General features: G+C 36.8%; 5 protein-coding genes and 1 long non-coding RNA gene across 9 annotated transcripts; 4 read left to right on the plus strand and 2 right to left on the minus strand.

Annotated features, from left to right (window-relative positions):
* The first annotated feature begins 265 nt into the window (after positions 1–265).
* Positions 266–2,331, plus strand: LOC8260375 (transcription factor bHLH75). 3 transcript variants are annotated; one of them, XM_048373168.1, is made up of 6 exons: positions 266–1,034; positions 1,154–1,288; positions 1,485–1,550; positions 1,626–1,694; positions 1,813–1,890; positions 2,033–2,331. In XM_048373168.1, the coding sequence occupies exons 1-6, from the start codon at positions 741–743 to the stop codon at positions 2,129–2,131; spliced, it is 741 nt and encodes a 246-aa protein (XP_048229125.1). In that variant the 5' UTR covers positions 266–740; the 3' UTR covers positions 2,132–2,331. The 3 variants fall into 3 exon arrangements, with proteins under 3 accessions (XP_048229125.1, XP_025014510.2, XP_015579552.3); XM_025158742.2 differs by having other exon boundaries at positions 267–1,034; positions 1,157–1,288; XM_015724066.3 differs by having other exon boundaries at positions 282–1,034; positions 1,166–1,288.
* Positions 2,332–4,944: 2,613 nt separating this feature from the next.
* LOC8260373 (acyl-acyl carrier protein thioesterase TE3, chloroplastic) lies at positions 4,945–7,658 on the plus strand. Of its 2 annotated transcripts, XM_002526942.4 has the most exons (5): positions 4,948–5,305; positions 5,424–5,524; positions 6,244–6,353; positions 6,932–7,027; positions 7,103–7,658. In XM_002526942.4, exons 1-5 carry the CDS (start codon positions 5,100–5,102, stop codon positions 7,220–7,222), a joined length of 633 nt encoding a protein of 210 aa, XP_002526988.2. In that variant the 5' UTR covers positions 4,948–5,099; the 3' UTR covers positions 7,223–7,658. The 2 variants fall into 2 exon arrangements, with proteins under 2 accessions (XP_025014503.2, XP_002526988.2); XM_025158735.2 differs by lacking the exon at positions 5,424–5,524 and having other exon boundaries at positions 4,945–5,298.
* Positions 7,659–8,109: 451 nt separating this feature from the next.
* LOC8260372 (universal stress protein A-like protein) lies at positions 8,110–9,369 on the plus strand. Its single transcript, XM_002526941.3, has 4 exons — positions 8,110–8,541; positions 8,667–8,758; positions 8,917–9,035; positions 9,115–9,369. Exons 1-4 carry the CDS (start codon positions 8,349–8,351, stop codon positions 9,221–9,223), a joined length of 513 nt encoding a protein of 170 aa, XP_002526987.2. The 5' UTR covers positions 8,110–8,348; the 3' UTR covers positions 9,224–9,369.
* Positions 9,370–9,868: 499 nt separating this feature from the next.
* Positions 9,869–10,604, minus strand: LOC112536139. Its single transcript, XR_003080198.2, has 3 exons — positions 10,478–10,604; positions 10,222–10,283; positions 9,869–10,111 (listed from the first exon to the last, which is right to left on the minus strand). It is a non-coding gene; the product is annotated as an uncharacterized LOC112536139 (long non-coding RNA).
* A 3,454-nt stretch (positions 10,605–14,058) lies between these two features.
* LOC8260370 (universal stress protein A-like protein) lies at positions 14,059–15,295 on the plus strand. The gene is made up of 4 exons (XM_002526940.4): positions 14,059–14,393; positions 14,497–14,582; positions 14,693–14,811; positions 15,096–15,295. The coding sequence occupies exons 1-4, from the start codon at positions 14,165–14,167 to the stop codon at positions 15,169–15,171; spliced, it is 510 nt and encodes a 169-aa protein (XP_002526986.1). The 5' UTR covers positions 14,059–14,164; the 3' UTR covers positions 15,172–15,295.
* Positions 15,296–15,501: 206 nt separating this feature from the next.
* Positions 15,502–17,726, minus strand: LOC8260369 (endonuclease 2). The gene is made up of 9 exons (XM_015724071.3): positions 17,305–17,726; positions 17,036–17,210; positions 16,702–16,809; positions 16,531–16,586; positions 16,342–16,425; positions 16,156–16,248; positions 15,999–16,066; positions 15,803–15,876; positions 15,502–15,710 (listed from the first exon to the last, which is right to left on the minus strand). Exons 1-9 carry the CDS (start codon positions 17,419–17,421, stop codon positions 15,616–15,618), a joined length of 870 nt encoding a protein of 289 aa, XP_015579557.2. The 5' UTR covers positions 17,422–17,726; the 3' UTR covers positions 15,502–15,615.
* Positions 17,727–24,024: the final 6,298 nt, after the last annotated feature.

A 24,024-nucleotide genomic window follows, 5' to 3' on the forward strand; every position in this document is an offset into this window, starting at 1 on the left:
AAAGATGCTTCAAATTTTCTGTAGGGAATCATGTCATTTCCAAGAATTCTGAGTGCAGAGCCAAGCAAAGCCCATTACCATATACTCAATCATGGGCAGTTAATTAAAATGGTCTCAAACAAAACTCACCATTCTAAAATTTCAAATCTTTTCATCATAAATCTTTTTAAAATAAATTAGATATATAAATATTGATTATTAAATAAAATTAAAAATATATTAAATTCAAACTTTAATTGATAATTAGACCTATTTTATAAAAAAAAAAATTAATTTATTTTTAAGATTGTATTCCGTTAACAGTTTGACTATCATATTAAAATTCCAAATAAATTTTTCACTATATAGACAATATTTATTTAGATTGAGTGAATATATAAATTGTAATAAGAAATTAATGTTATACTACTTCTCAGAATCTTTCTTATACCAATAATTGAATAGCCAATCTGTATTGCAACCGAAAAAAAAAAAAACCAAACTAGATTATGTTAGCTATTTAAAAATTTGATAGTCACGAATTCAGGTTGGAGTAAGCGAATATATATATACTTGCAATTAAGGCTAGTTTGATATTTAGGCATCCAGTTTACATAAAACAGCTAAAAATTGAAAAATTAAAAATAAAACAAATGGGAAAAAATAATGCCAAAGTAGCCTATGATATATATAATATTATTGGAACATATATATTTATATAAACCAATATTGCATTTATATAAAGCATTCAAAGTTGGGTTATGAAGTGTGATCAGATAATGGGTGAGTTAACTAGGGACCCACAGAACCTGAAGTCTCCTTTCTCAGAGATGAAGTCGTCATCATCATCATCATCATATTTACTGGAGATAGGGAACTATAACAACCAGAGACCAGTGTTCTTGGATGATGATAGTAATCCTAGCGAATTCTTAGCTTTCTCCAATCATCGTCAGCAGCAGCTTCCTATGAACTTTGCGGACGTTAATATCCAGAGCTTCTTCAGCGTATCTCCTCCTGCAGTACCTACTGGTACTGGAAGTGCGAACATTCAGGTCAGAGATAAAACATAAATATATTTCTTTTTCTGCTTTGTGTTGTGTGTTGATGCACAGTAGTTTCTTTGCTCAAAAGATTTTAGACTACCTATTTGTTTTACGTTTCCTTAATATAAAAGCTCTTGCAGAAACATGAAGGAAAAAAACGAAAGAGAAAGGATGATCAGAAAGATTTGGAAAAACCGAAAGAAGTAATTCATGTTAGAGCAAAAAGAGGCCAAGCTACAGATAGTCACAGTTTGGCAGAACGGGTATCTACACATTGATTTATTAAACAAAAAAAAAAAGGAAGAAAGAAAATCTGTTCATGCCATAATATATATATATATATATATATATATATATATATATATATATATATGGAAAATCCAGTTTTTCTTTTCCCCCTTCCTTTCTTTCTTTCTTTCTTTTTTCTCAACATAAAATATATTAATATGTTGTTTGCAGGTAAGAAGAGAGAGAATCAATGAGAAGCTTAGGTGCTTACAGGACCTGGTTCCAGGATGCTATAAGGTCGGACATCTACACCTTCAGCTTTTAATTTTCTGCAGGATTCTGTATGATTAATCTATCATTTGATATTTGCAGACGATGGGAATGGCAGTTATGCTGGATGTCATTATTAATTATGTTCAGTCACTCCAGAATCAGATTGAAGTGAGAATCACTAATCACAAATGAATCAATAATCATAAATTAATACTTTCCATGTAAATTAACTCTTTTCTTTTTCCCTTCTACTTCTTGCACTTATTTTATTTTATTGTATTCCCAGTTTCTATCTATGAAGCTTTCAGCAGCTAGTATGTACCATGACTATAACATGGAGAGGGACAACATTGAAACGATGCAGGCAAGTCACTCGATGCTTTACTTATGGTCCAAAAATAAATTAATCGTTAATTTTTTTTAACTCTTAATTATATATGTTAATCGAACCGGCCCATTTATGTACGTCTAATATTAATTAATAAAATTAATTAAATGTGGTTTAGGGAACAAATGCATATGAAGTCCAAGAAATGGAGGGGATGGAAAGAGAAGGGTATGGAGGAGTACCAAATTATTTCCACTCAACTTGGCCCAATTCATAGATAGATTTCTCTCTCTTTTTTTTGTTGGTCCTTTTCAATTCAATTTACTTACGAGTAAGCATGCATGAAAACTGAAAAGTGCAAAAACTGTATGCCTTATCTGCTGGTGGGAATTGAAAAGGCATAAAATATAAAGTCGTTAATTAATGTAATATTGTACTTGTCTATAATGATTTATGGTACCTTTTGCATTTGAGTAATTATCTGTTGATCATATGTAAGAGATTCTCCTAATTGTCTCTTTATAATCATATATTAAAGACGAAACAAATTATTGGGAAAGACATACGGAAGATGACATTTTAATTTTGTTAGGTGGGTAGGATTGTCTTAGCCGCTTCCAACCCTTACATGTGAAGGTTAATTTCTAGGTAGACTATCTCTTCATCAAAGGATTCCTAAATCTCTCTAATATCTAAATTATAATTGGTGATCATATATAGTAAGCACTCAAATAATACACCCTATATATATATGTCACACCATGATGATAGATGTGTAAATTTCAGGTGATGTTAGCTTGACAATTTATGTGATGATAAATTGATGATGATGATGTAGACTTATGAAAGGCAGATACATTGTACATCTTTATTATAACCAAGGCAAGTTCAAGACAGACTATATAAAAACAAATCAATTATTTGATTACAAAGTTAGTTTCTCAATCCTTTATAATCTATTTGAATGAAATTTTTTGAAAGTTTTATAAAATCTTAAAACTCCAATCTATTAATATGATAAAAATTTAAAAAAAAAATTAAAAACTATCAAAACTCTCAAAATTTTAACCCACTAAAATAGTAGATTGAAAAAAATTATAATTTAAGAAATTCTTTATTATTTTCGTTCAACGTATATTCTTCCTAAATGATGTAAAATTAAAATTTATTTTATTTTCTAAAACCTTATGTTTATTTATTTTATAAAATTTTACTTTACCCTACTCTGAGTATTGAGGTGTTAATAGGAATTTGAAGATAGGCGACTTGTCCAACAAAAACAATAATAACAAGCATGTTCAGTCTTCTGTTGTATCTTTATAGTTAGTAGTTTAACTGATCTTTTAATGAATAAAAGAGAGAAATGACATATGATAAGATATCATATGATAAAGAAATAATATATATATATATTTTTTATTATATGCAAAGTTCTCTTAACTGGCATTTGAAAGGATAAATGCTAGCTAGCTAGTGTTTGAAACTTGAGAGTGTGCATGCACCCAACCAGCAACAAAGAGTAGAGAAAGCAATGCAATGGGTCCGGTGATTAAAAAAAGAAAGAAACAGAAAAATAAAAGGATAAGGCCTCAGTTTTTGGAACTTTATAAAGATTGGTTTGAGTTTGTGGGATTGTGAATTAAAGAGTGATGCAGTTAAGTGCTAGTAAAGGGTGCAGCTTCGGCCCCTAATTTGATGTGTAACGTAATAGCAATGCAAACGCAGCATTATTCAGCACCGCTAAGTAACTAAAGCAGTTGGAAAGATACATCTTACAAAACTTCTGGCACCGATTCTAAAGACAAAATAAGTACACCAAAAAGCTGTACTTGCAGAGTGGTCATTGGCCATAGCTGCCAGACTTCTTGGGCCTTCATGGGTCATCATCTATTTGGCAGTTTAATGGAAGTTCATGTCCTATTTTATATGTACCCCCTATCAAGTTTTAATGTTACCAAATCGGAATTACATTGGAGCACAGGAGAATGAAAGAAAACATGCACTCTGCTAAACAGCCAAACGCCAAATTAATCCACTAAATCCGTAGGAATCCCAAGCTAAGAATGCAAATACGAATGTGGGTTTAGCACCAGAAATTAGGCAAAACAAGTGAAGTGTCACATTGCGGAAACCAAACCACCCCCCCCCCCCCCCCCAGTACGTACTCTCACTGTACTGTGTAGGCCTACCTACAACATGAATGTGATGTATTCAAATTTAAGTTTCCAAAAAACAAGTAAAATGTCACATTGCAGAACCCCAGACTCGCACTGTTGTATATAGGACTTGCCTGCTGGTCTCCAGCAAAGGCCATTTTGCAAGGCCTGGAGAACTGCTCCCCCCACGGGTTTCTATCCATATTCATTAATTTCGCCTCATTCCTTTTATTTCTTATGCTTTTCTTTTTCTTCCCCACCTCCAGGACTTCCACTAAAATAATTGAATTCTGGGGCTTAATCCTCTCATCCATTAAAGAACGATAATTCCTATAGGATTAGGTTCTCGTGGCCAGTTTTGAGCCGTTTACTAGTTTAGAACTTGCATATATATGTATATATATATATATAATATGGTTTAGGTTTAATTTGCATCTCAGAAGCAAAAATGAAAGGTATTTAAATGAACCCATTCATGACAGTAGTGCAATAAAGGTTAATTTTACATTTTCTTTTTAGTATTAGGAGAGGATATTATTTTTGGTAATTAATTGAGTCTACTATTAGTTAGTTTTATTTTTAAATTAAAGCTCAGTAAGCTTAATTTTACATGTAATCACTTAATATGTTCGCAATTGAAGCCGAGTATAAGCATATGAATATAAATAGAGGTGTTGGTGAGTCAGGTAAATAATAAAAGGTAGATGTATTAATTTAAAATTTATAAATTACAAATTTTATAATTAAAATAATAACAGCATACAAAATATTAATTGTATAATTGAAGTTGATTTGAATGGTTTAGGCCTATATATTCATTTATGTTTTATTTCAGACTGAATTTCAATTTTGAATATTTTTATTTTCACATTATATAAAAATACTGAAAAAGAAGTCAAATCTGTTCGAACTAAATCAAACCGCCACTGTATAAAAATCGCATTTTGCAAGTTGAATTGGCTCGGTTAGGTTCGGTTTGTGAACACCCCGTCCAACCGCTTGCTCTCTAGCATGGACTGTAACGCCCACCAAACAATAACCATACCCAATTCATCAATTTCGTATCTCCATTGATCAAATTTGTCAACAATGGCATTGCAGCAGGCATTTATCTACCCAATGCAAGTGACTACTCCCCTCTCACGTGCCAACACAACATGGATCAATCTCCACCGTCCATCAGCATCACTACTATTTCGAGTTTCCCGGCCGCCCATGTCGCCAGTCGTCCGGTCACTCCCTACCGTGAAGAGCTGCAGTGGGTTATCATTTCTTGATATCAGAGGCGGTAAAGGGTACACAAAAGATGAAATTTTTTTCCCCGTCATTTTATCTATGCTGTGTAGTTAATTACTTAATTCAAGTGTCAGATCATTATACCCGGTTGTTATATTATGGAAATCTGACTTGTAGAATGAATAGTTTTGTTGGTGTTGAGCTAAAAGTGCGTGATTATGAGCTTGATCAGTACGGAGTTGTCAATAATGCTGTCTATGCCAGTTATTGTCAGCATGGTAATTTCTTGTTTTTGCTTGATTTACCAATTTATGTTTAAAAGCTAGACTAATTTTGAGTAAGTTGGTGCTTTCTTACTTTCATTTCCTGCATCATTGCTAAAAAGTTATTGTTAACTTGATGAAACTTTATTGCCATTCTAGTTAGATAAATTAAACAAGTTTTCTAAATTTTATTAATTCATTTTAAATTTAACATATTATACAGTTTAGTTTAGATCACTGCATGAAGTTACTATATAAAATTAAATAAATATATAAATAAATTAGGGGATTGTAGAATGTTGGATGGTGGCCATGGAAGCTAGGGAGTACTTACTTTTGTAGCCTGAACTTCTCGATGCTTATATGCAAATTGTATAGCAGTTGTTTGCTATTTCCGTTCCATTGTTTGATCCATATGAAAATGAGTTTGATTCTGGATATTGAGCCTGTTAACTGTAGCCATTGATGATTGTGACGAAAGGTGATGATATCTTTTTGTGTCGTTCCTCATTTGTTGCATAGTATTATGGAAGAAGCATGGATGAGAGTAGAATGAAAATAAATTATAAATCCCCACTATGCAATTGTGGATAATTGATTGAAAATATGGCGTTATGTTTTTCATGGCTCTTCAAAATAGCTCTTGTATTTTTCATTGCCTGGAAAAGTGCTTACCTGATTCGTTTTTTTGGTCATCTGATGTATAATTTCTTCATTTTGCATATCTTAATCAGGTCGTCATGAACTTTTGGAGAGGATTGGGGTCAGTGCTGATGCTGTTGCTCGCACAGGTGATGCATTGGCACTCTCCGAGTTGTCACTCAAGTTCCTTGCACCTCTAAGAGTATGTCATTGGTCTTTATCATTTTTACTACTAAACCATGGCCATATATTTACATGGTAATTTACTGGAACTATCTTATCTGTTGCAATTTCAATCTTGCTTCTTGGGTTTCTTCAATATAGAACAAAAGAGTAGACTATGAAAACCTATCAATATTTACTAATTTAGCCTGGCGATGGTCTTCTATTGCATGGAATTCTGTTGAATTTAGTTTGGCTAGGGTGGTTTGGAAAGGACGAATGGTTTGTTATGGTGAGTCTAAAACATGAAAATCATGGTATTTGTGATATTGAGCAGCTCACTGTGAAGTTTATCATTATAATTATAAGAAATGTTCTACAAGAAGGCAGGTTGCTTCTTCAGAGCTTGCCTGAATTTCATTTCAGCTTTGGGCATTTCTTTCACGTGCATGCTTACAACTATGATTAAAACACGGGCCTTTTAACCAAGAAAGGCAAATGTGTGGCTACATGTGCAATGTGCTCAGTTGGGAAATTAAGAAATGATTTATTATTTAAAGCCAAATAATTTATTGTTGAGGTTGTTTATTCCTTATCATTTGTGTCTTTTGCCTCTAGAGTGGAGACAGGTTTGTTGTAAAGGTGAGGATCTCTGGCTCCTCAGCTGCCCGCTTATACTTTGATCACTTCATCTTCAAGCTGCCAAATGAAGAGGTTGGCTACTGTCATCCTTATGCCCATTCCAAGGTTTAATTTTATGCTCATTAGCTCTGTTTACATCTTTTGCAGCCTATTTTGGAAGCAAAAGCCACAGCAGTATGGCTTGACAAAAATTATCGTCCTGTCCGTATTCCATCTGATATGAGGTCTAAATTGGTTCAGTTTCTCAAACACGAGGAGTCTAATTAGCTTTACCATTATAATAATTTGGAAAATGGATGGCTGACTAACCATAGTCATTGTGGTTAGCAAAAACGGCGTCTCAACATATACAAAATTACGTTTAGGATTGGGAAACTTCAGCTTGAAAATGGAATGGAAAAATACAGAGTTCATCATATTTGTTGAGTTCTTTATGTTTCTATCCTCAATGCAAACACCTTTCTTATGCACATTCTGAAAAAAATGTAAATTCCTATTAATCCTTCTCTTCCTAAATGTTGGAAAGGCTTGAACATTAGTAAGATGTCTGGGCTTCTTTCCCCTTTGCGATAATATCCTCTTTACTCGACACCCTGAATTGATAGGCATTCCCACTTGAAGAGTAGATATCCAAGTGTGTATCTTTGATGGACTGGAAGAAGAAATTTCATTTCTACCTAACCCTTATCAGGGCTTTCAGAAAGTGTTTTGCTGTTGTGAGCTATACATTGTTGCTTTTTGATGAATGAGCTCAAGTCTTGCAGTTAAGCTAGTAAACAAAGAGATGAACCCCGCATGTGGGTTTTAAGTGTGAAGGAACACGAACCAAGAATCCAGTATCTTCTAGTATGTAAACTATTTTAACTGGAATGACTTTATCTGCCCTTTTTTCTTGCCTTGTAATAAAGATTGGTGGAGAAACATTCTAGAACCAATCCATAAGAAAATGAATATTTTTTTAGAAAAAAGGTTTAAGCATTTCTAACCGTCCTCTGCATCAACATAAGTCATTATAATAAATTAAACCAAGGATTATTGATTCAAAACCATAGACTTTTTAAGGGACAATCACATTGTAATCTATCTTATAACAGATGAGAGCGAGTAGCCAATATGCCAACAATCTGATGTACGACACGGGCTGTGTCTGGAGTCTTCCAAGTTCCAACTAACTCTCAAACACATCACAAAAAATCTAAATAAATAAACCCTTGCTATTAGATATGGTTGGTTTGATCGTCAGTTAGCACCTGATCAATGATCATTATTAGTCGTTATTTTTGCGCCAACAGATTTACAAAACGGTTCAGGGTTTCTTTTCACTACTATAAAAAAGTTGGGGCTGGTGTTGGTATAAGCCCAAAGAAAGAGCAGCATATAATTGGAGAAAGAAATGGAAGAGGGAAAGCAGGAGAAGAAGCAGAAAGTGATGGTGGCAATAGACGAGAGCGAGTATAGCCAATATGCTCTTCAGTGGGCTCTTAATCATTTAAAAGCTACCATAATCCACTCTCAGCTTGTCATCTTCACGGTTCAGAACAATTCTACCTTCGGCTACGTTTATGCTTCCTCCTTTGGTGCTGCCCGTCAGTAGTTCCTCTCCTTATTCCTTGCTTCTTCTTCTTCTTCTTCTTTTTTAAGCAATTTCTCATTCATTTTAACCGTATGCTTCATTCTTTTTCCCTTTTGTTACTTTTGTTGGGGTTATCAGCTGCGACTTTGATTGAATTAATACAAGAGAATCAAAAGAAGGTTGCATTAGCTCTCTTGCAGAGAGCAAAGAACACTTGTGCTGACCATGGGGTAAATTATGTTTTACATATTCACTTTCTGTTTAGTTCATAAATTCTTGTGAATTTTATTGTATTCTAATGAATAACCAAAAGAAGAAAGAAAAGACACCTAAGACCCAGTTGCGATCCTGACTCAAGTTTTACTCTTTTAACTTTGTTTCGAGACAGATTGTTGCACAGACATTGACAGAGATTGGAGATCCTAAAGAAGCAATATGTGATGCAGTAGAGAAGCACAACATCCATTTGCTTGTATTAGGCAGTCACAGTCGAGGTGCTATAAAGAGGTTAGTTATGTTCCTTTAAATTCTTTGGCCTTTCAAGAGCATGTTGTCTTGTGATGCCAAGTTCAGATTGTTGGGACAGGGCTTTTCTTGGAAGTGTCAGCAACTATTGTGTTCATAATGCCAAGTGCCCAGTTCTTGTTGTAAAGAAACCACTTCAACAACTTGTGTTACAAAGATTTGAAGCATAATGCTGATAATCCTGGCACTGAGGAGACAAGTAAGTTCAGTTTTACCAACCTGCCATATGTGTACTTATCAAAATTTGCTTTAGAAATGTTGTCAAAAGTTGTGGAATTTGTAATTTACCAAATGTGAAATAAATGCAATTCTGTAAGTTTGGTTTCTGTTATATAATTATAGAGCTGTTATTTTTCTCCAATTCAGAAAAGTATGGTGGCAAGTTTTAAGGGGCTGGAGATCTGTTTATCTACAATCTTTGCAGAAAATGAAAAGCTTTTTAAAGATTAGGATCCCCAAAGGAAAAAATTTCCCTGATTCGCTGAAACTATTCCAAGTTGCTACCAGATCTAATTTCGAATGATGTTTCACCAAAAATATTACCAGTGCTACTACTAGACTATTCTCCAAGGAGAGCATCAAAGTGATGGCAAAGACTCCGCTATCCTCTGAAGTCACTTCTTTTTTTTATGGACACATTTGACACAAGAATTCTTTTCCCATGTTCAAAGAGTCTGCATTATGAAGTCTCCAAATAGACTACTTGCGAAGAGTCCAAAAGACACATTTTAATTGTTGACAGCCTACAAATTTTATGATGATCTAGAATCATGCTGACTTGCTGATTTTATATTCTCACAAAGAACTTAATCAGCTAATAACAAAGAACCCGGCAATTACATGAAGACCATTTCACATCATCAACAGAATACACCGCATACATAGCAGCAGACGTTCATAGACTGTACATATATGCAGGAATATCTGCGGAACTAAGTAATTTTAAACATTGACTTATGAACTGTAGTCAGGCTGATTGAACCAGTTGTTCTCAGCAATTAACACTCAGACCACCTCTTTTAGAACATTCAGCTCCACTCACCCTTGAAGTCTCAGACCTACATAATTTCCTTTGTACCATCAGATTTCTCAAGTCCTTTCTTGTTAATGGTACCAGTAGAAACTTGAGCAATTCATAAACTAATAAAATAAAATAGAAGATACTTACAGATCAAATCGATCTGCTGGAGATCTCAATCTGGTAGAAGTTGAAAATACATTTGGAGTTGGCTGAAATTCAATCACAGATAAGACTAAATATTTATGATATACTTAGAAATTATATTAATCAAGTAAATCCTTTTTTACTGGTAGAAAGACCAAGCACAGTAAAGTATTTTCAACTTATATTTGAAATGCAATCTACTAGGGAATATTAAACAGCCTGCTATTATAAGTCCTTTCTGTAATTCTCATCTTAGTACCTGCTTAGTAGTGTATTTCAATCGCAATGGTAAAGTTGCTGATCGGTAGTCAATCTCGGGCATGCATTCACACATAGATCTTCTAAATAGGGTAGCACAAGAGAGATCGCAGGATCAGTATAACTCACAATTTTCCGCAAGTTTGACAGTGAAATGAAGGCTAACTTTGGAAAGCTATCATAGGAGGTACTTGATGTTCTCCTACTCCTTATGAGATTATTCTTTCAAGTCTCATGCAGTCTGAGATTTCTAGATAGAATAATTGTTGAAGAGTCTCAGCAAGGTTTGGCAGGAGGAGAAATTTCGAACATGGACAGCCTTGCACTGTCAAATAACGCAGGTTGTGGAAGCATGATCAGACAGCAGGCCCCTTCCATATGCTTTCCATATTGGGAAAATCTTTTAGAACCAATTTGTGTAGTTTAGGAAGAACAATGAATTTAAAATCATAGTCTTGGGAGACAAAGTGATGTAAATCTTCTATGGAAGATATATTACACGCCAAGAATACTTATAAGGTTTGCCAAAAGTTATTTGCGGAACTATCACTCTTATTTATAAAAAAATAAGATCAATAGCTATAATGAGATAAACTTAATTAATCCTAGAAACTAACAAGTTAATAGAATTAATTTAAGGTAAAAGTGAAATCAAAACCTAAACAATAAGTTTTAATCTCAAGAACACTCAAATAAACTTTTTAAGCAAAAAAACAAGGTTTATTATTCAATCAAAGAATTATTTCGCCCAATTGACTATACAACCTATTTATAGTGTTTTTAAACACTTAATAACGAAATTAAACCTTAGAATACAGCCGCATATTCGACTGAATAAAAGTTCCTATTCTAAAAGAATTCCTAAATAAAAGACTTTCTAAAAAAACAAAACTTGGAATAAAAGAAAAGTTAAAAGAAAACTTCTATTTTGACTTAGTCAAATTCGGCTAGCTTAAGGAATTGACTAGTCAAATACAAAAATAGAAAGAAAACAAATAGAATAGGAATAAAAGAAGGAAATCGCGATCTTGAAGAAGAAAATTCAGACTTGATTTTCAATCTTGGACTTTGACTTTTTGACTTAGACTTAGACTTTAAATATTCAACATTGGACTTGGATTTTACGTTTGGACTTGAATTCAATACAAATCAAATCTGATCTTTATGTCTTCACATTGAGCTTTAATCCATGAATGAAATACAATTAATCAAAGTTGAATCTTGATCTTCTAAATTTAATTCACTAACCTTGCTTATTGAATGCATCTTGTCTATCACGTGGACCATGAAATGATACAAGGTAGTCTTAAATTTCTTGCTTCTAGCTCGTGTGATTGGACCCTCATACTTCAATGGATCCATTCTTGGCTTGCTTGATGGTAAATGATCGGCCTTGATTTCATCACAAAGAATGCTCTCAAGTTGTGACAAGAACTTATATGGAGTTGTTCTAGGCTGTCAAGACATTTTAAGAACCCAGAGGAATAGACATTTGCAATGTCACAGTGTCTGATGTAGACAGATTCCAAGCAATTTGATAATCTATCTGCCACAAATTGATTCACATTCTTTAAACCTTCCCGATACCTCAATGATAATTCCTTTGTTCTGCCCAACAACTCCTTCACCCGTGTTGCTACCTGTTTTGGCCATCAATTTGGTCTTTTACGCTCAGATGCATTGTTGCGCTGCCTGCAATTTTCGAGTAGTAAGCATCCTTTCCTACCTGTATGTAAAAGTTTTGCAAGTTGTTTCCGCAGTTAATTTCTTTGAACAAGCATCCACCATTATCTATGTGAATATGTAGGGTTCTTAAGTGGTCTAGAGATAACAAAGTGGAGGTCCAAGCAATCTTCGGAAGCCCCTCAGAGAAATTTTTTCATCTTCCCCGTTTCTTTGCTTCGCACCCAATCACTACTGAATACGATATGGGTGAATGGAGTTATTGATGATGGAGACTTTGGGATCCAAATAGCAAAATTCATAGCATTTGGAATTCGATGCCGTCCTTGTGCGTCTCTCACATTTTTAGGGATGCCAATTTAGTAGTTCATCAATTTGCAAAAAAAAAATTGCTTCTGCCTGTGCTTTATTTATGCTGCTCTGTTCTTCCTAATTTCCCACAATATATCCTGTGCTTTGGATCGGAGTTAAGGGTATTACCTTAGAAAGGCTAAGATGCAACAGTGAAGAAACTTGGTACTGTTTTCCTCTAATCGCTCTTAAACAGGTCAAGTGCTCTTAGATTCAACTTGGGCAGTGCTCTCTAGTACTATTCCGGTTGTGCTCTTAAGAACAGCTCCCCCATTTTTTCCTATTGAAACCTGTATTCTTCTGCTCTGTTTTTTCTTTTTTGATCTTATGTGCTTGGGTTTCTTCACATGATAATAGCAGAGCAAGAAGTTAAACTTTTCTTGTAAATTGTTTCAGATGGACTCCTTGTAACTTGTATATATATATGTAAGATGTGGACTGCTTGTAAACTTGGAACACCAACGAAATTAATTCCAAGTTATCCTCCTAATACAAAACAGCACTTTTATGATCAAACAATTATTTGCATGGTTACAAGCCTACCTGTCGATTACATGAGAAATAATTTCTCTTTCTTTGTTCAAGAAAGAGAATGAACTGTCTGGCTTCTTCTTTCTACTACACTAAATTATATATATATATATAGTTAATTTTCTCAAAAGTTTTTTTGTAGTTGGGACATTAGTTGAGTTAAATAGAATTCGTACCATTTTATCTATATGTTTTTTTGCTTTTACTATAGTAATTTCAGATGTTATATGAATGGCAGAATGACACGATAACTACTAATAGTTATATGGAACTGAGTAAAAAGAAATAGATGTTTCCTTGATCAAACATCTGTAAGGTGATGGTGTCTGTCTTTTTTTGCTTAACCGGAATTTCAATTTACAGTCAAGAAGTGACTCCGGTATTAATATGCTAAAATCTACTGATGTTGAATTATGTCATCAGACTTTATTAATTTTTCAATAACATAATGAACATGATCATATCATAACAAAAAACACTATTATGTCAAAATGTAAGAAGAGAAGTCAGCTAAAAATAAATCTACAGACAGTGACACGTCATTTTTTGTTGTTCATTCTAATTTTACAAAAGGAAAGAACTATAATACTAGTCTTTACTCTACACTAGCTAGATTTGTTTTCTAGCCTATCATTTTTTAAAGGAAAGACTTTAATCCGGGATGGTTTAAGAAAAATAATTATTTGTCTTTAAGTTTGACAATATAGTTTAATTGGGGGATAATTTTTAAAAAATATATAATTAAGAAATATAACTTTAATTTGGAATACTTTAGCAATTATTATTATAAAAATATATTTATAGTGTAGGTGGATTAGGCCACTGATTTTAGTCTCAATTCAACAGAACCAAAATTAAAATTAGTTGAGAGGCGCTCCTAATTAACTCATAATTTTCTACGGCGGTTTGATTTCGTCATAGAGCTGAAAGATCTGACAGTTGACTGGTAGTTATGAGCTAAATTTTCAGACCATTGTTTTCCTAACTACCATTTTACAAATTAGTAAGCCTAGACACTGAAGTTCTAGTGTAAACAAATAAAACTCTCTTTTATATCTTCAGTAAACCCTTTACCACTCTTCGTCCACCAAACAAAATCTCCAGGTCTCATCTAACCCTGAAAATGGAAGAGGTAGTAGTAACAGCAAATGGAGAAGAAGCTGAGAGGAAAGTGATGATCGCCATTGATGAAAGCGAGTATAGTCACTATGCACTGATGTGGGCACTTGATAATCTGAAAGAATCACTCACAAAATCACCTCTTTTTATCTTCATGGCACAGCCTCCTGCTAGAAACATCAATTTTCCTGCTAATTTCGGCTCTGCTCGCATGTACTGTGCCGTTTCAACTGGTAAATGCTTTGCGACTTCTCTCTTTATAACAGAATCAATTGAGGAAAAGACTAATACTAGAGATTAAAGTCTCATTAAGAAAATCTATGGTGTATTCTCCAGATTATGTTGACTCTGTCAAAGATAAAAACAAGAAGCTGGCGTTGGCATTTCTTGAGAAAGCTAAGGAAATTTGTGCTAGTAGAGGAGTATGTCCGCCCATAATAATCATATCTTAAATCTTTCTTTTATTATACTCGTATGTTTTCAACTTAGTTTATGAATAAATTTATTGTTTTTTTTTTTCCTTTTTGGGCAGGTGGATGCAGAGATATTGACAGAGGAAGGAGATCCTAAAACAACTATATGCAATGTAGTTCAAAAGCTAAATATCAGTATGCTTGTTTTAGGGGAATGCGGCCTTGGGAAAATCAAAAGGTTTGAATTCAGTTTCCTGCTACTAGTTTCGACATAGCCAATGCGCACTAATTAATAGAACAAATGTAACTTCTTGAAAATGCATTTTACCCATGAGACATGTGTATGAGTTCTTCATCATGAATCTAGATAGGTAGTTGTTGGATACACCAAGAATATACATAACAAGCCCTTTATCAAGAATAATGCTAGCGTACATTGTTCATTTGTACATAAGCACTTCTTCGCCTGTTTTTGTTGTTATATAATGGGTTTCTGATACCATTTCCTTTTCCTTTTTTCAGGGCCATAATAGGAAGTGTAAGCAGTTATTGTATTCAATATGCAAAGTGCCCTGTTCTGGTTGTGAAGAAACCCTAAGTACACTATGTTACAAATTTAAAATTAAACAACAAGTCCTTGCATTTTCAGATGTCGTTTGACATGATGGCGGATGTAAATTATCTATGTTAAGAATTCTATAATTTCAAAGTGTTTTAACTTAGATTTTTCCGTTTTTATTCTTTCCTTGATATACTGTTACTTGTTTCTTTTCCAAGGAAAGTATGAAGTGCTACTGTTACTGTTTCCTATTGTTGTTTCTAACAGTGATCGCAAGTACTTACATATAAGCAAATGTTAAACATCAAGTACTTGAGAATACAATGCTGCAAGAATTATTAGAAGATACCTACAATTTTCTGCAAGCAATGCCTTAAAAAGTAGGATAGATTGCTAATATACCAACAATCGAAGTAAACAATGTGTTTTAAGTAGCTTCAGGCATACTTGGCCTCTGATATGAAACCAGAAGTAAAAACAGAGTCACTGAAAAATTCGATTGAGAGTAGCTGCTAATCGGACTCCAGCTTGAGCTAACCGCAAAGTCACTATTGGTTTTCTTGATAAGAAATAATCATCTGCAAGCAGCTTCTTGCTTAATTGTTTCTGATTGATCAAAGAACAAATGGACATGCTTTGCTGTCAAGTCTAAGAACAATTTCTGCCTTACCTTCTAATACTGATCCTTCATTTGCACCTTTATAAGCCCAATCACATGCTGCTTTGATACCTTCAGATGCATATCTGCAAATGGCACCCATTTATATTTGAAAGTAACGTATGAATGAAACCAACATATTATAATTCTTTAACCAAGAAACAGGTTCAGACATTGTATACTACTAAATTGAGGTACGTAAACCTACATATCTGGGCAAGTTGTCTTGTTACCACTGCAGGTCTCCCATCTCGGCACTAGATTTACCCATTCTGTCTGTTGTTCATTTATATTAAAGGCAAAAGATGATTACCAAATTAAAGGAATTACAGAAATAAGATAATTTTATTTTATCAGTAAAATACCGTGATATTCTGTTGAATTGCGTCAATCATGTCATCAACATTTGAGTTGTAGAACCTTTCCTCAGCTGTTTCAATTATATTGGCATCCCAAACCTGTATGCATTTGTAGTAGTACAAAGTTTACATGTGCAAAAAGTTTGCCGTAAAGGTTTAAGCTAATGAGGTTGGTTTGGCAATAAGACTTACATGGTGAAGCACTTGTTTCCTAGTGTACCAATGGACATCAATTGTGTTGCCTCCCCTGTCTGAAGTAAAACCCACATGCAGAGGCTACATCGTAGAAGATTAAGATCATTTACACAGATTTAATATGTCAAGAAAATAATCTGTAATGTCCAGTGCACCAGTGCTTGAGTTGTTTGCCAAGTGAATTACCTGATGGATGTCTCCAACAAAATGAGAAAGGAAAAGAAGTGCTTCTGTTAGATTATCTGATCGTATAATTTTTATTTTGTTAGCCAAGAATAAGATGGGGGAGAAAGAACTTATTAAAAGGGGGCAATATATTAATGTATTAAACAACAAATTAATTTTAATATTAATTACATTCAGCCTGAGAGGAAGCACTGTTGTAAGTAAGAAGTTGGGAAGTGTAATTGTTAATTGCTCCTGCAACACATCTTCCTTTTTCTCCATTTTCATCCATGCAATCCCCTGAAGACCAAAAAGAAAAGATTGATTAGGCAATTGATACTCAAAAGTCATTCTTTTTTTTTTCTTTTTTTTTTTTTCTATGGTAATCATATTCCATCACAAGTCAGCTTTTTTGTGCATCATAATATGACCATTTACTCAGGGACAAGGGAATTTCCGCATGGTCTGGCCCCAGACTCAAACTCTTATCAATTAAAACAAAAAATACAAACGAAAAGTAACTTACTATGGTATTGGTAATTGCATAGAGAATCTGGAGTATCAATGTAATGAAGTGCAGATGACCAGTGATAGCGAAATTTGACATGGTCTGCCCAGGAGCAAATGCTCCCTAAGTCGTTATTTGCATATTCCGGCAGCAATTCCTTCACAGCATCAGCTGCAGCTTCACTTAACCGAGACTGCAACAACACAAACACACACAAGAAAAACAATGATCTAAAGAAAAAATGAAGATACAGTACAAAATTGCAGAGAGCAGTCAAAAGAAAAGACCTGAGCGATTTTGCAAGTTATGAAGTGCCCATCAGTTCCCCAGCAATGAATCACCGGAAAGAGAAATCCAAGTGAGAATATAGTTAAGAATATGTTAATTGTGATACCCATTTTCATTTTAACAAAGAAAGCTTTCCCTGCTTTATATGCTAGCAAAAAGGCAAGAACCGGCAGAGGGTGTCAGCCGTCCTTGGAAGCCTCTCAATTCCTTGATATTAAGGCAAGAACCTAAACGTATGGGTTTAGATTGGTGTGAACCGTATGAACAGCTTAACTTTTTTAGTGTCTGGTTTTGTCATAAGGAAATCATTAAAGACACATCACTCATGATTGGTTATATATATATCTATATATATTGGCAATGATGACCTGAGAATTAGATACTTCCAAGGATTGTCCATTTGGGGATGATGGTCATGATTTCCATGCTTATGTTAATACGTGCTTGTAAAGGAAAGGAACTTTTGAAAAAGATAGGAGGCTGAATTGCTATGGAATGGTTTGATTGAGGAATCTACTCATGAATCAAATGAGATCCGATATGTTTAATATTTTTGGAAGAATAATGATAGTAATAAAAACTTGGATTTAGTTGGCAATGCCATATATTGGTGAAGAATAATGATAGATCTTTTCGCTCTTTTTTTGTATGGAAGTTGAAATAAGATCCCTGACCTATTATAAAATCACTTTCGAAAATATTCTAGCAAATCAGAAATTTATATTTTCTTAGAAATAATAAAAATTAACAAGTATATCTTAATATAAAAAATAAAAATAAATATTAAACATCAACAAATATATATAAAGAAATTTATTCTGACAATTATCAATCGTGCCGTTAGCTGTAAATTGTAATTTTTAGTGACATTAAGCCATTTATCGACTTTATAAATTTCTTTTAACAAGCCTAATTGTTAATACCGAATTGTATCTATTTTTTTTTTCATCACTCTCGTAGAGGGAGAACTCAGTAACTTCGTAATTGATGACTATAAAACTTATATAGAAGAACTCAACACGAATTATAAAACCTCACAAAAAATATTATTTATTAAAACTAATTAATAATAAAAGAAAAAAACTAATTAATAGCAAAAGAAAAATGCATGATGCTGTTACTAAATTACCAAAATTGCCAAAAAATGTTTTTTTTTTTTTAAAGCTGGACATTGTCAAAATTACCTTTATAAAATCAAAGTCTATTTCTTTTTTCCTTTTTTTTTCTTTTCTTTAAAATCTCCAAAATATATTACCTGTTATTTATTTAAGGTCTTCTTTTTTCACCTTTTATGAAATTCAATATTATTAAGCCGGTTAGATGTACAGTTCTGAATGTATTGATAAGCTTTCTGATTTTGGATTGTTTGTCATTTATATGTTTATCTCCATTTTATATGTAACTAAAAGCATACATTACTATTTGTTTTAAAAAAAAAAATTGAAATCCAAGCAAGACCCTTTTACAATTAATTATTAATTGATGCAAGATTGCAAGATATTCTTGGGAACAAATAATTAAAGTGATCAAAAGATTTAGCTGGCAGCAATTAGCTTAGTTTATTCTCAAAACCTTAGCTTTAAATGCTGCCATTATCTTACCCTGTTACTCATATTCTTTCCACTTGCATATTCTACATCAAGGCGCCTATCATGTCACTTGAGTTTTGTTTTCTAACCAAAACCTTGCCCACGTGCGGCCTAGCTTGATTGATTTCTCCGAAAGTCAAGATAGCTAGTCAACCTACCCTTGATTGCCAAACCCGGCAGAATGATAGCAAATACGCTAGCGGAAGTAAATTCACGAAAGTGGCACAAAGAGACGCAAGAGTTGTAGAAGTGTATACTTGTATTGATTAATTCACACTAAAGCTCTTTACACTTACAATGAGCACACTCTCTCTCTTCACAAGCTCTCTTCCTAACATTTACAAATGATACAAGGAAGGGGTATTTATAGTTTTCCCCCTGTCCGCCAACATGGCCGTGTTCCACGCTGTGTTGGGAACATGGCCGTGTTGGGAACACGGTTTGGGGTAATTGGCCGTGTTACCTACTGTGGCCGTGTTTCCCGAAGCTTCTAGGCCTTTCGCATTTGTATTCAACCAACACGCGCGTGTCCTTGGGCGTGTTGGCAACACGGGCAGTGTTGAAATCCAACACGGCCGTGTTGTTTAGCCTTCCCTGCCTAGCTACGAGGCGGGCCGTGACATTCTCCCCCACTCAATCTGGCAACGCCCCCGTTGCCTGCTCCTCATAAGCTTTAATCTTCTCCTCAAATTGCCACAAGTCGCGAATTGGCTCCCAGCTTGCCTCACTCTCGGGGAGTCCCTTCCACTTGACTAGAAACTCCGTCATAGGAGGTTGATTGGACTGTGGCACCTTACGGTGGGAGATGATGTAGTCCACTTCTTTGTCATACTGAGCCCGCACATTCAAAGGAGCTCTCGTAGACTTGCCTCGGCTTGGGTCATCATGATCCTCCTTGTAGGGCTTCAACAGGCTTACGTGGAAAACAGGATGGATCTTGATGCCTTGGGGAAGTTCAACCTTGTACGCCACCTTTCCCACTCGTTTAATAATGGGGAAAGGCCCATCATACCTTCTTCGGAGCCCCCAATGAAGTCTGTCGGCTTTCCCATGCAGGTATAGCTTGACGAGCACTTTATCCCCTTCTTGAAACTCCATTGGTCTCCTCTTCTTGTCAGCCCACTTCTTCATTTGTTTGGAGGCCTTCTCCAAGTAAGCTCGAGCGACATCAGCTTGCTCCTTCCATTCCTTTGCAAGCTTGAAGGCGGGTGGACTGCGGCTTGACCAGTCTAGGGCAAGAGTGCTCGGCGTGTAAGGTTGTTGGCCCGTAACTATCTCAAACGGACTCTTGCCGGTAGACTCACTCCTTTGCAAGTTATAAGAGAATTGGGCAACATCAAGCAACTTCACCCAATCTCATTGATTGGCACTCACGTAGTGCCTTAGATAGAGTTTCAGAAGTGCATTGATCCTCTCCGTTTGCCCATCCGTCTGGGGGTGCATACTCGTGGAGAACCTGAGGTCGGTGCCTAATAGCTTGAACAACTCCGTCCAAAACTGACTTGTGAAGCGAGTGTCCTGATCGCTCACTATGGATTTTGGCACACCCCAATATTTTACCACATGTTTCATAAAAAGATGGGCAGCTTCTTCAGCGGTGACGGCCTTTGGAGCTGGAATGAAGATGCCGTATTTAGAGAACCGATCCACCACCACAAAGATCCATGCACATCCTTCTGACAAAGGAAGCCCCACAATAAAATCCATGGAGACACTCTCCCATAGTCTCTCAGGAATAGAAAGTGGCTTTAGTAGACCACCCGGGGCTTGTTGCTCCATCTTGTCTTGTTGGCACATAAGACAAGTCCTCACATAGGCCTCCACATCTTCCCTCATGCGAGGCCAATAGTAGGCATTCTCCACAAGCGCCATTGTCCGTTGAATGCCTGGATGACCTGCCCACTTGCTGTCGTGGCACTTTTTAAGTATCTCCTTCCTTAGATTATCATGGAGCGGCACATATAATCTCCTTCTTTTTGTGTAAAGCAAGTCTCCTTCCAGCCAAAACCTTCGAGTCTTACATTCTCGAATAAGAGCAAGGAAGTTCTTGGCCATCGGATCATGCTTTAGCCCCTCCTTGATGCGCTCCGCCAAGTTGCATGCAGGACGGCTTATATCGGCAAGCTCCCCCTTCCTGCTTAGGGCATCAGCAACAAGGTTTGCTCTTCCTGGCTTATACTCCATGATGTAGTCAAATTCCGCAAGGAAGTCCTGCCACCTAGCTTGCTTAGGTGTGAGCTTCTTTTGCGTTTGGAAGTAGCTAGTGGCAACGTTGTCGGTCTTTACAATAAACTTGCTCCCGAGCAAGTAGTGCCTCCAAGTCCGCAAGCAATGGACTATCGTGGTCATCTCTTTTTCTTGCACCGTATACCTCCTTTCGGTGTCATTCAACTTCCGGCTTTCAAAGGCTATTGGATGCCCCTCTTGCATGAGTACTCCACCAATAGCAAAATCAGAAGCATCCGTGTGGATCTCGAACGCCTTTGTATAGTCGGGGAGTGCTAAGACCGGCTCCTCTATAATCACCTTCTTTAGCCCTTCGAAGGCTTCTTGGCACTTCGTAGACCAGTCCCAGGCACGACCCTTCTTTAGTAAATCCGTTAAGGGAGTGGCAATGGAAGAATAACCCTTAATGAACCTCCGGTAGTAGTTTACTAATCCAAGGAAAGACCTCAACTCTGTCACCTTGGTCGGCGGCTCCCAATCCTGGATGGCCTTCACCTTTGAACCGTCCATCCTCAACTTCCCATTGCCAACGACATGCCCAAGGAACGCTACTTCTCGTTGGGCAAACAAGCATTTCTCCTTTTTAACGTAGAGCTCGTTAACCCGCAAGGCTTTGAACACTAGCCTTAAATGCTCTACGTGCTCCTCCAGCGTGTTGCTGTACACAACAATATCATCTAGATAAACAACAACAAATTGATCAAGGTAAGGAGCAAGTACCTTGTTCATCAACGTGTAGAATGTGGCCGGCGCATTTGTGAGGCCAAAGGGCATGACAAGAAATTCATACGACCCATATCTCGCCACGCACGCCGTCTTTGGCTCATGTCCTTCGGAAATGCGTACTTGGTAGTACCCGGACCGTAAATCCAACTTGGTAAACCACTTAGCACCACCAAGTTGATCAAAGATGTCAGCAATGTTAGGAATCGGGTACTTATTCTTGATTGTAATCTTGTTCAGCGCTCGGTAGTCAATGCATAACCGAAGAGACCCATCATGCTTCTTCTGGAACAACAACGGCGCACCATACGGAGCTTTGGACGGCCTTATATAGCCTGCATCAAGCAGCTCCTTAAGTTGCCTCCTTAATTCCTCCATCTCAGGAGGCGCCATACGGTAGGGGGCAAAGGAGGGTGGTTTGGCTCCCGATTCCAGCTCAATCTCGTGGTCCACTTCTCGGCGTGGAGGAAGCTTCTTCGGCAGCTCTGGGGGCATAACATCTTTAAACTCATCTAGTACGCCTCGGATAGGGCTTGGAAGTGTAGGCTCATCAACATGGGTACCTTCTTCCACTTTAAGGGTTGCTAGGAAGGTTGGCTCCTTCCTTTTTACCCCTTTTGAGAGCTGTATGGCCGACACCATCTTATCTTGACTTAACTCCCTTTTTATCGGCACAACACAAGGTTGGCCATTCTCCATTATGCACATGATGTTGGCGTAAGGAACCAAGAATGCCTTCACCATGTCGAGGAAGTCCATACCAAGATAAAATCGTTGATCATCAATAGAAGCAATTGTTATATCGACCTTACCTTGCCATTGGCCTATTCGGATGTTAGTTCCTCTTGCAACGCCAATGATAGGTAATCTCTTTGCGTTTACCCCTTTAATGAAGCCCTTTTCCTTCTTGTAAGGCAGCTTAATGGAGTCAGCCACCTCTTTCGCCATGTATACCGTGTCAGCTCCAGTGTCCACCATGGCTTGAATACTCCTGCCTCCGATATTGGTCTCCACGTACATTCGTCCACGAGGCTTTTGCTCCACTTTGGCTTGGATAACATTAAGGAGTCGAAGGGAAGCAAGTCTTCGCTCTTCTTCTTGCCTTTCCTCTTCGGTGATCACTAGCGCCCCAAGCTTTCCTCGCTTTGGACAATCATATGCCCGATGAGGTCCGTCGCGTATAGGCGAGCAAGCTTTCTCGGGGAAGAACTACGCCTGTCTTCCTTCTTCCACTTGCCCTTGTCTTTATATGAAGTCTTACCATCCTTGGTGGAAGATTTTCCCCTATCTCCACCACCTTTGTCACCTCCTTCGTATTTCTTTACTTTTGGTTTAAACGAGTCCTTCCTCTTCAACTCTATCAAGGACTCCCACATCGCTAGTGGCAAGGTCCTGCACACCTCGCCTTTCTAGCTCCAACTGAGCCCACCGAGATAACCCATCAATAAAGGCATGAAAAGCTTCCTTCTCCCCCAAATCGGGAATCTCCAACATCAATTCGGAGAACTCCTTCACATATTCCCGAATATGACCATCTCTATGTTGGAGACGTCAAAGCTTTGACCTCGCCTCTTTCTCGGCATTTTCGGGATAGAATTGCTTCTTAAACTCCCGAACAAAATCTTCCCAAGTATTAATGGTGCAGAGGCCCTTTCTCACATCCTCGCACCTCCGTCTCCACCAAACGGTAGCAATATCACACAAGTAGAGAGATACGGACTTTACCTTAGTGGTGTCGTCCACGATGCCCACTGCCTCAAAGTATCCCTCCAAATTCCACAGGAAGTTGTCGATCTCCCTCGCATTCCTCGCCCCACCGTAGGCTTTTGGTTTAGGAGCATCGACCTTGTGGACCGTCGCTGCTTGCGCTCCCCCACTCTTTGCCAACGCGGTCTTGCATAAATTAAGCTCCACCTCGAGCTTATCGACCTTCTTGAGAGCCTCATTGTCCCTCGATAAATTGTCGGCGAGAACATTCAAGGCACCTTTCATCTCCTCGCGAAGCTCTCCGTTGTCCCCCTTGGACTCTAGCTTCTCGATGCGTAGGTCCATGTCTTCGATTTTATCCCCCCAATCAGACATGGTAGTCTCCACCCTGACCAGCCTCTCCTCCATCGCGCCAATCACGTCGCGGGACTTATCCCTCCGGCCCTTTCCGCTATCCTTTCCTCCTTCCCTTGG

This window comes from Ricinus communis, chromosome 4 (genome assembly GCF_019578655.1).
Source record: "Ricinus communis isolate WT05 ecotype wild-type chromosome 4, ASM1957865v1, whole genome shotgun sequence".
Lineage (NCBI taxonomy): Eukaryota > Viridiplantae > Streptophyta > Magnoliopsida > Malpighiales > Euphorbiaceae > Ricinus > Ricinus communis.

Coding starts and splice junctions, on each gene's coding strand:
- LOC8260369 (XM_015724071.3), bottom strand. CDS start 17,421: ATGAAAATGGGTATCACAATTAACATATTCTTAACTATATTCTCACTT. Junction 16,426..16,530: donor TTGTTGGAGACATCCATCAG/GTAATTCACTTG, acceptor TCTACGATGTAG/CCTCTGCATGTGGGTTTTAC. Junction 16,067..16,155: donor CAATTCAACAGAATATCACG/GTATTTTACTGA, acceptor AATGAACAACAG/ACAGAATGGGTAAATCTAGT.
- LOC8260373 (XM_002526942.4), top strand. CDS start 5,100: ATGGCATTGCAGCAGGCATTTATCTACCCAATGCAAGTGACTACTCCC. Junction 5,306..5,423: donor GATATCAGAGGCGGTAAAGG/GTACACAAAAGA, acceptor TCTGACTTGTAG/AATGAATAGTTTTGTTGGTG. Junction 5,525..6,243: donor TGCCAGTTATTGTCAGCATG/GTAATTTCTTGT, acceptor TATCTTAATCAG/GTCGTCATGAACTTTTGGAG.
- LOC8260370 (XM_002526940.4), top strand. CDS start 14,165: ATGGAAGAGGTAGTAGTAACAGCAAATGGAGAAGAAGCTGAGAGGAAA. Junction 14,394..14,496: donor GTACTGTGCCGTTTCAACTG/GTAAATGCTTTG, acceptor TGTATTCTCCAG/ATTATGTTGACTCTGTCAAA. Junction 14,583..14,692: donor AAATTTGTGCTAGTAGAGGA/GTATGTCCGCCC, acceptor CTTTTTGGGCAG/GTGGATGCAGAGATATTGAC.
- LOC8260372 (XM_002526941.3), top strand. CDS start 8,349: ATGGAAGAGGGAAAGCAGGAGAAGAAGCAGAAAGTGATGGTGGCAATA. Junction 8,542..8,666: donor TTCCTCCTTTGGTGCTGCCC/GTCAGTAGTTCC, acceptor TGGGGTTATCAG/CTGCGACTTTGATTGAATTA. Junction 9,036..9,114: donor AGTCGAGGTGCTATAAAGAG/GTTAGTTATGTT, acceptor TTGTTGGGACAG/GGCTTTTCTTGGAAGTGTCA.
- LOC8260375 (XM_048373168.1), top strand. CDS start 741: ATGAAGTGTGATCAGATAATGGGTGAGTTAACTAGGGACCCACAGAAC. Junction 1,289..1,484: donor GTCACAGTTTGGCAGAACGG/GTATCTACACAT, acceptor TGTTGTTTGCAG/GTAAGAAGAGAGAGAATCAA. Junction 1,891..2,032: donor ACAACATTGAAACGATGCAG/GCAAGTCACTCG, acceptor AATGTGGTTTAG/GGAACAAATGCATATGAAGT.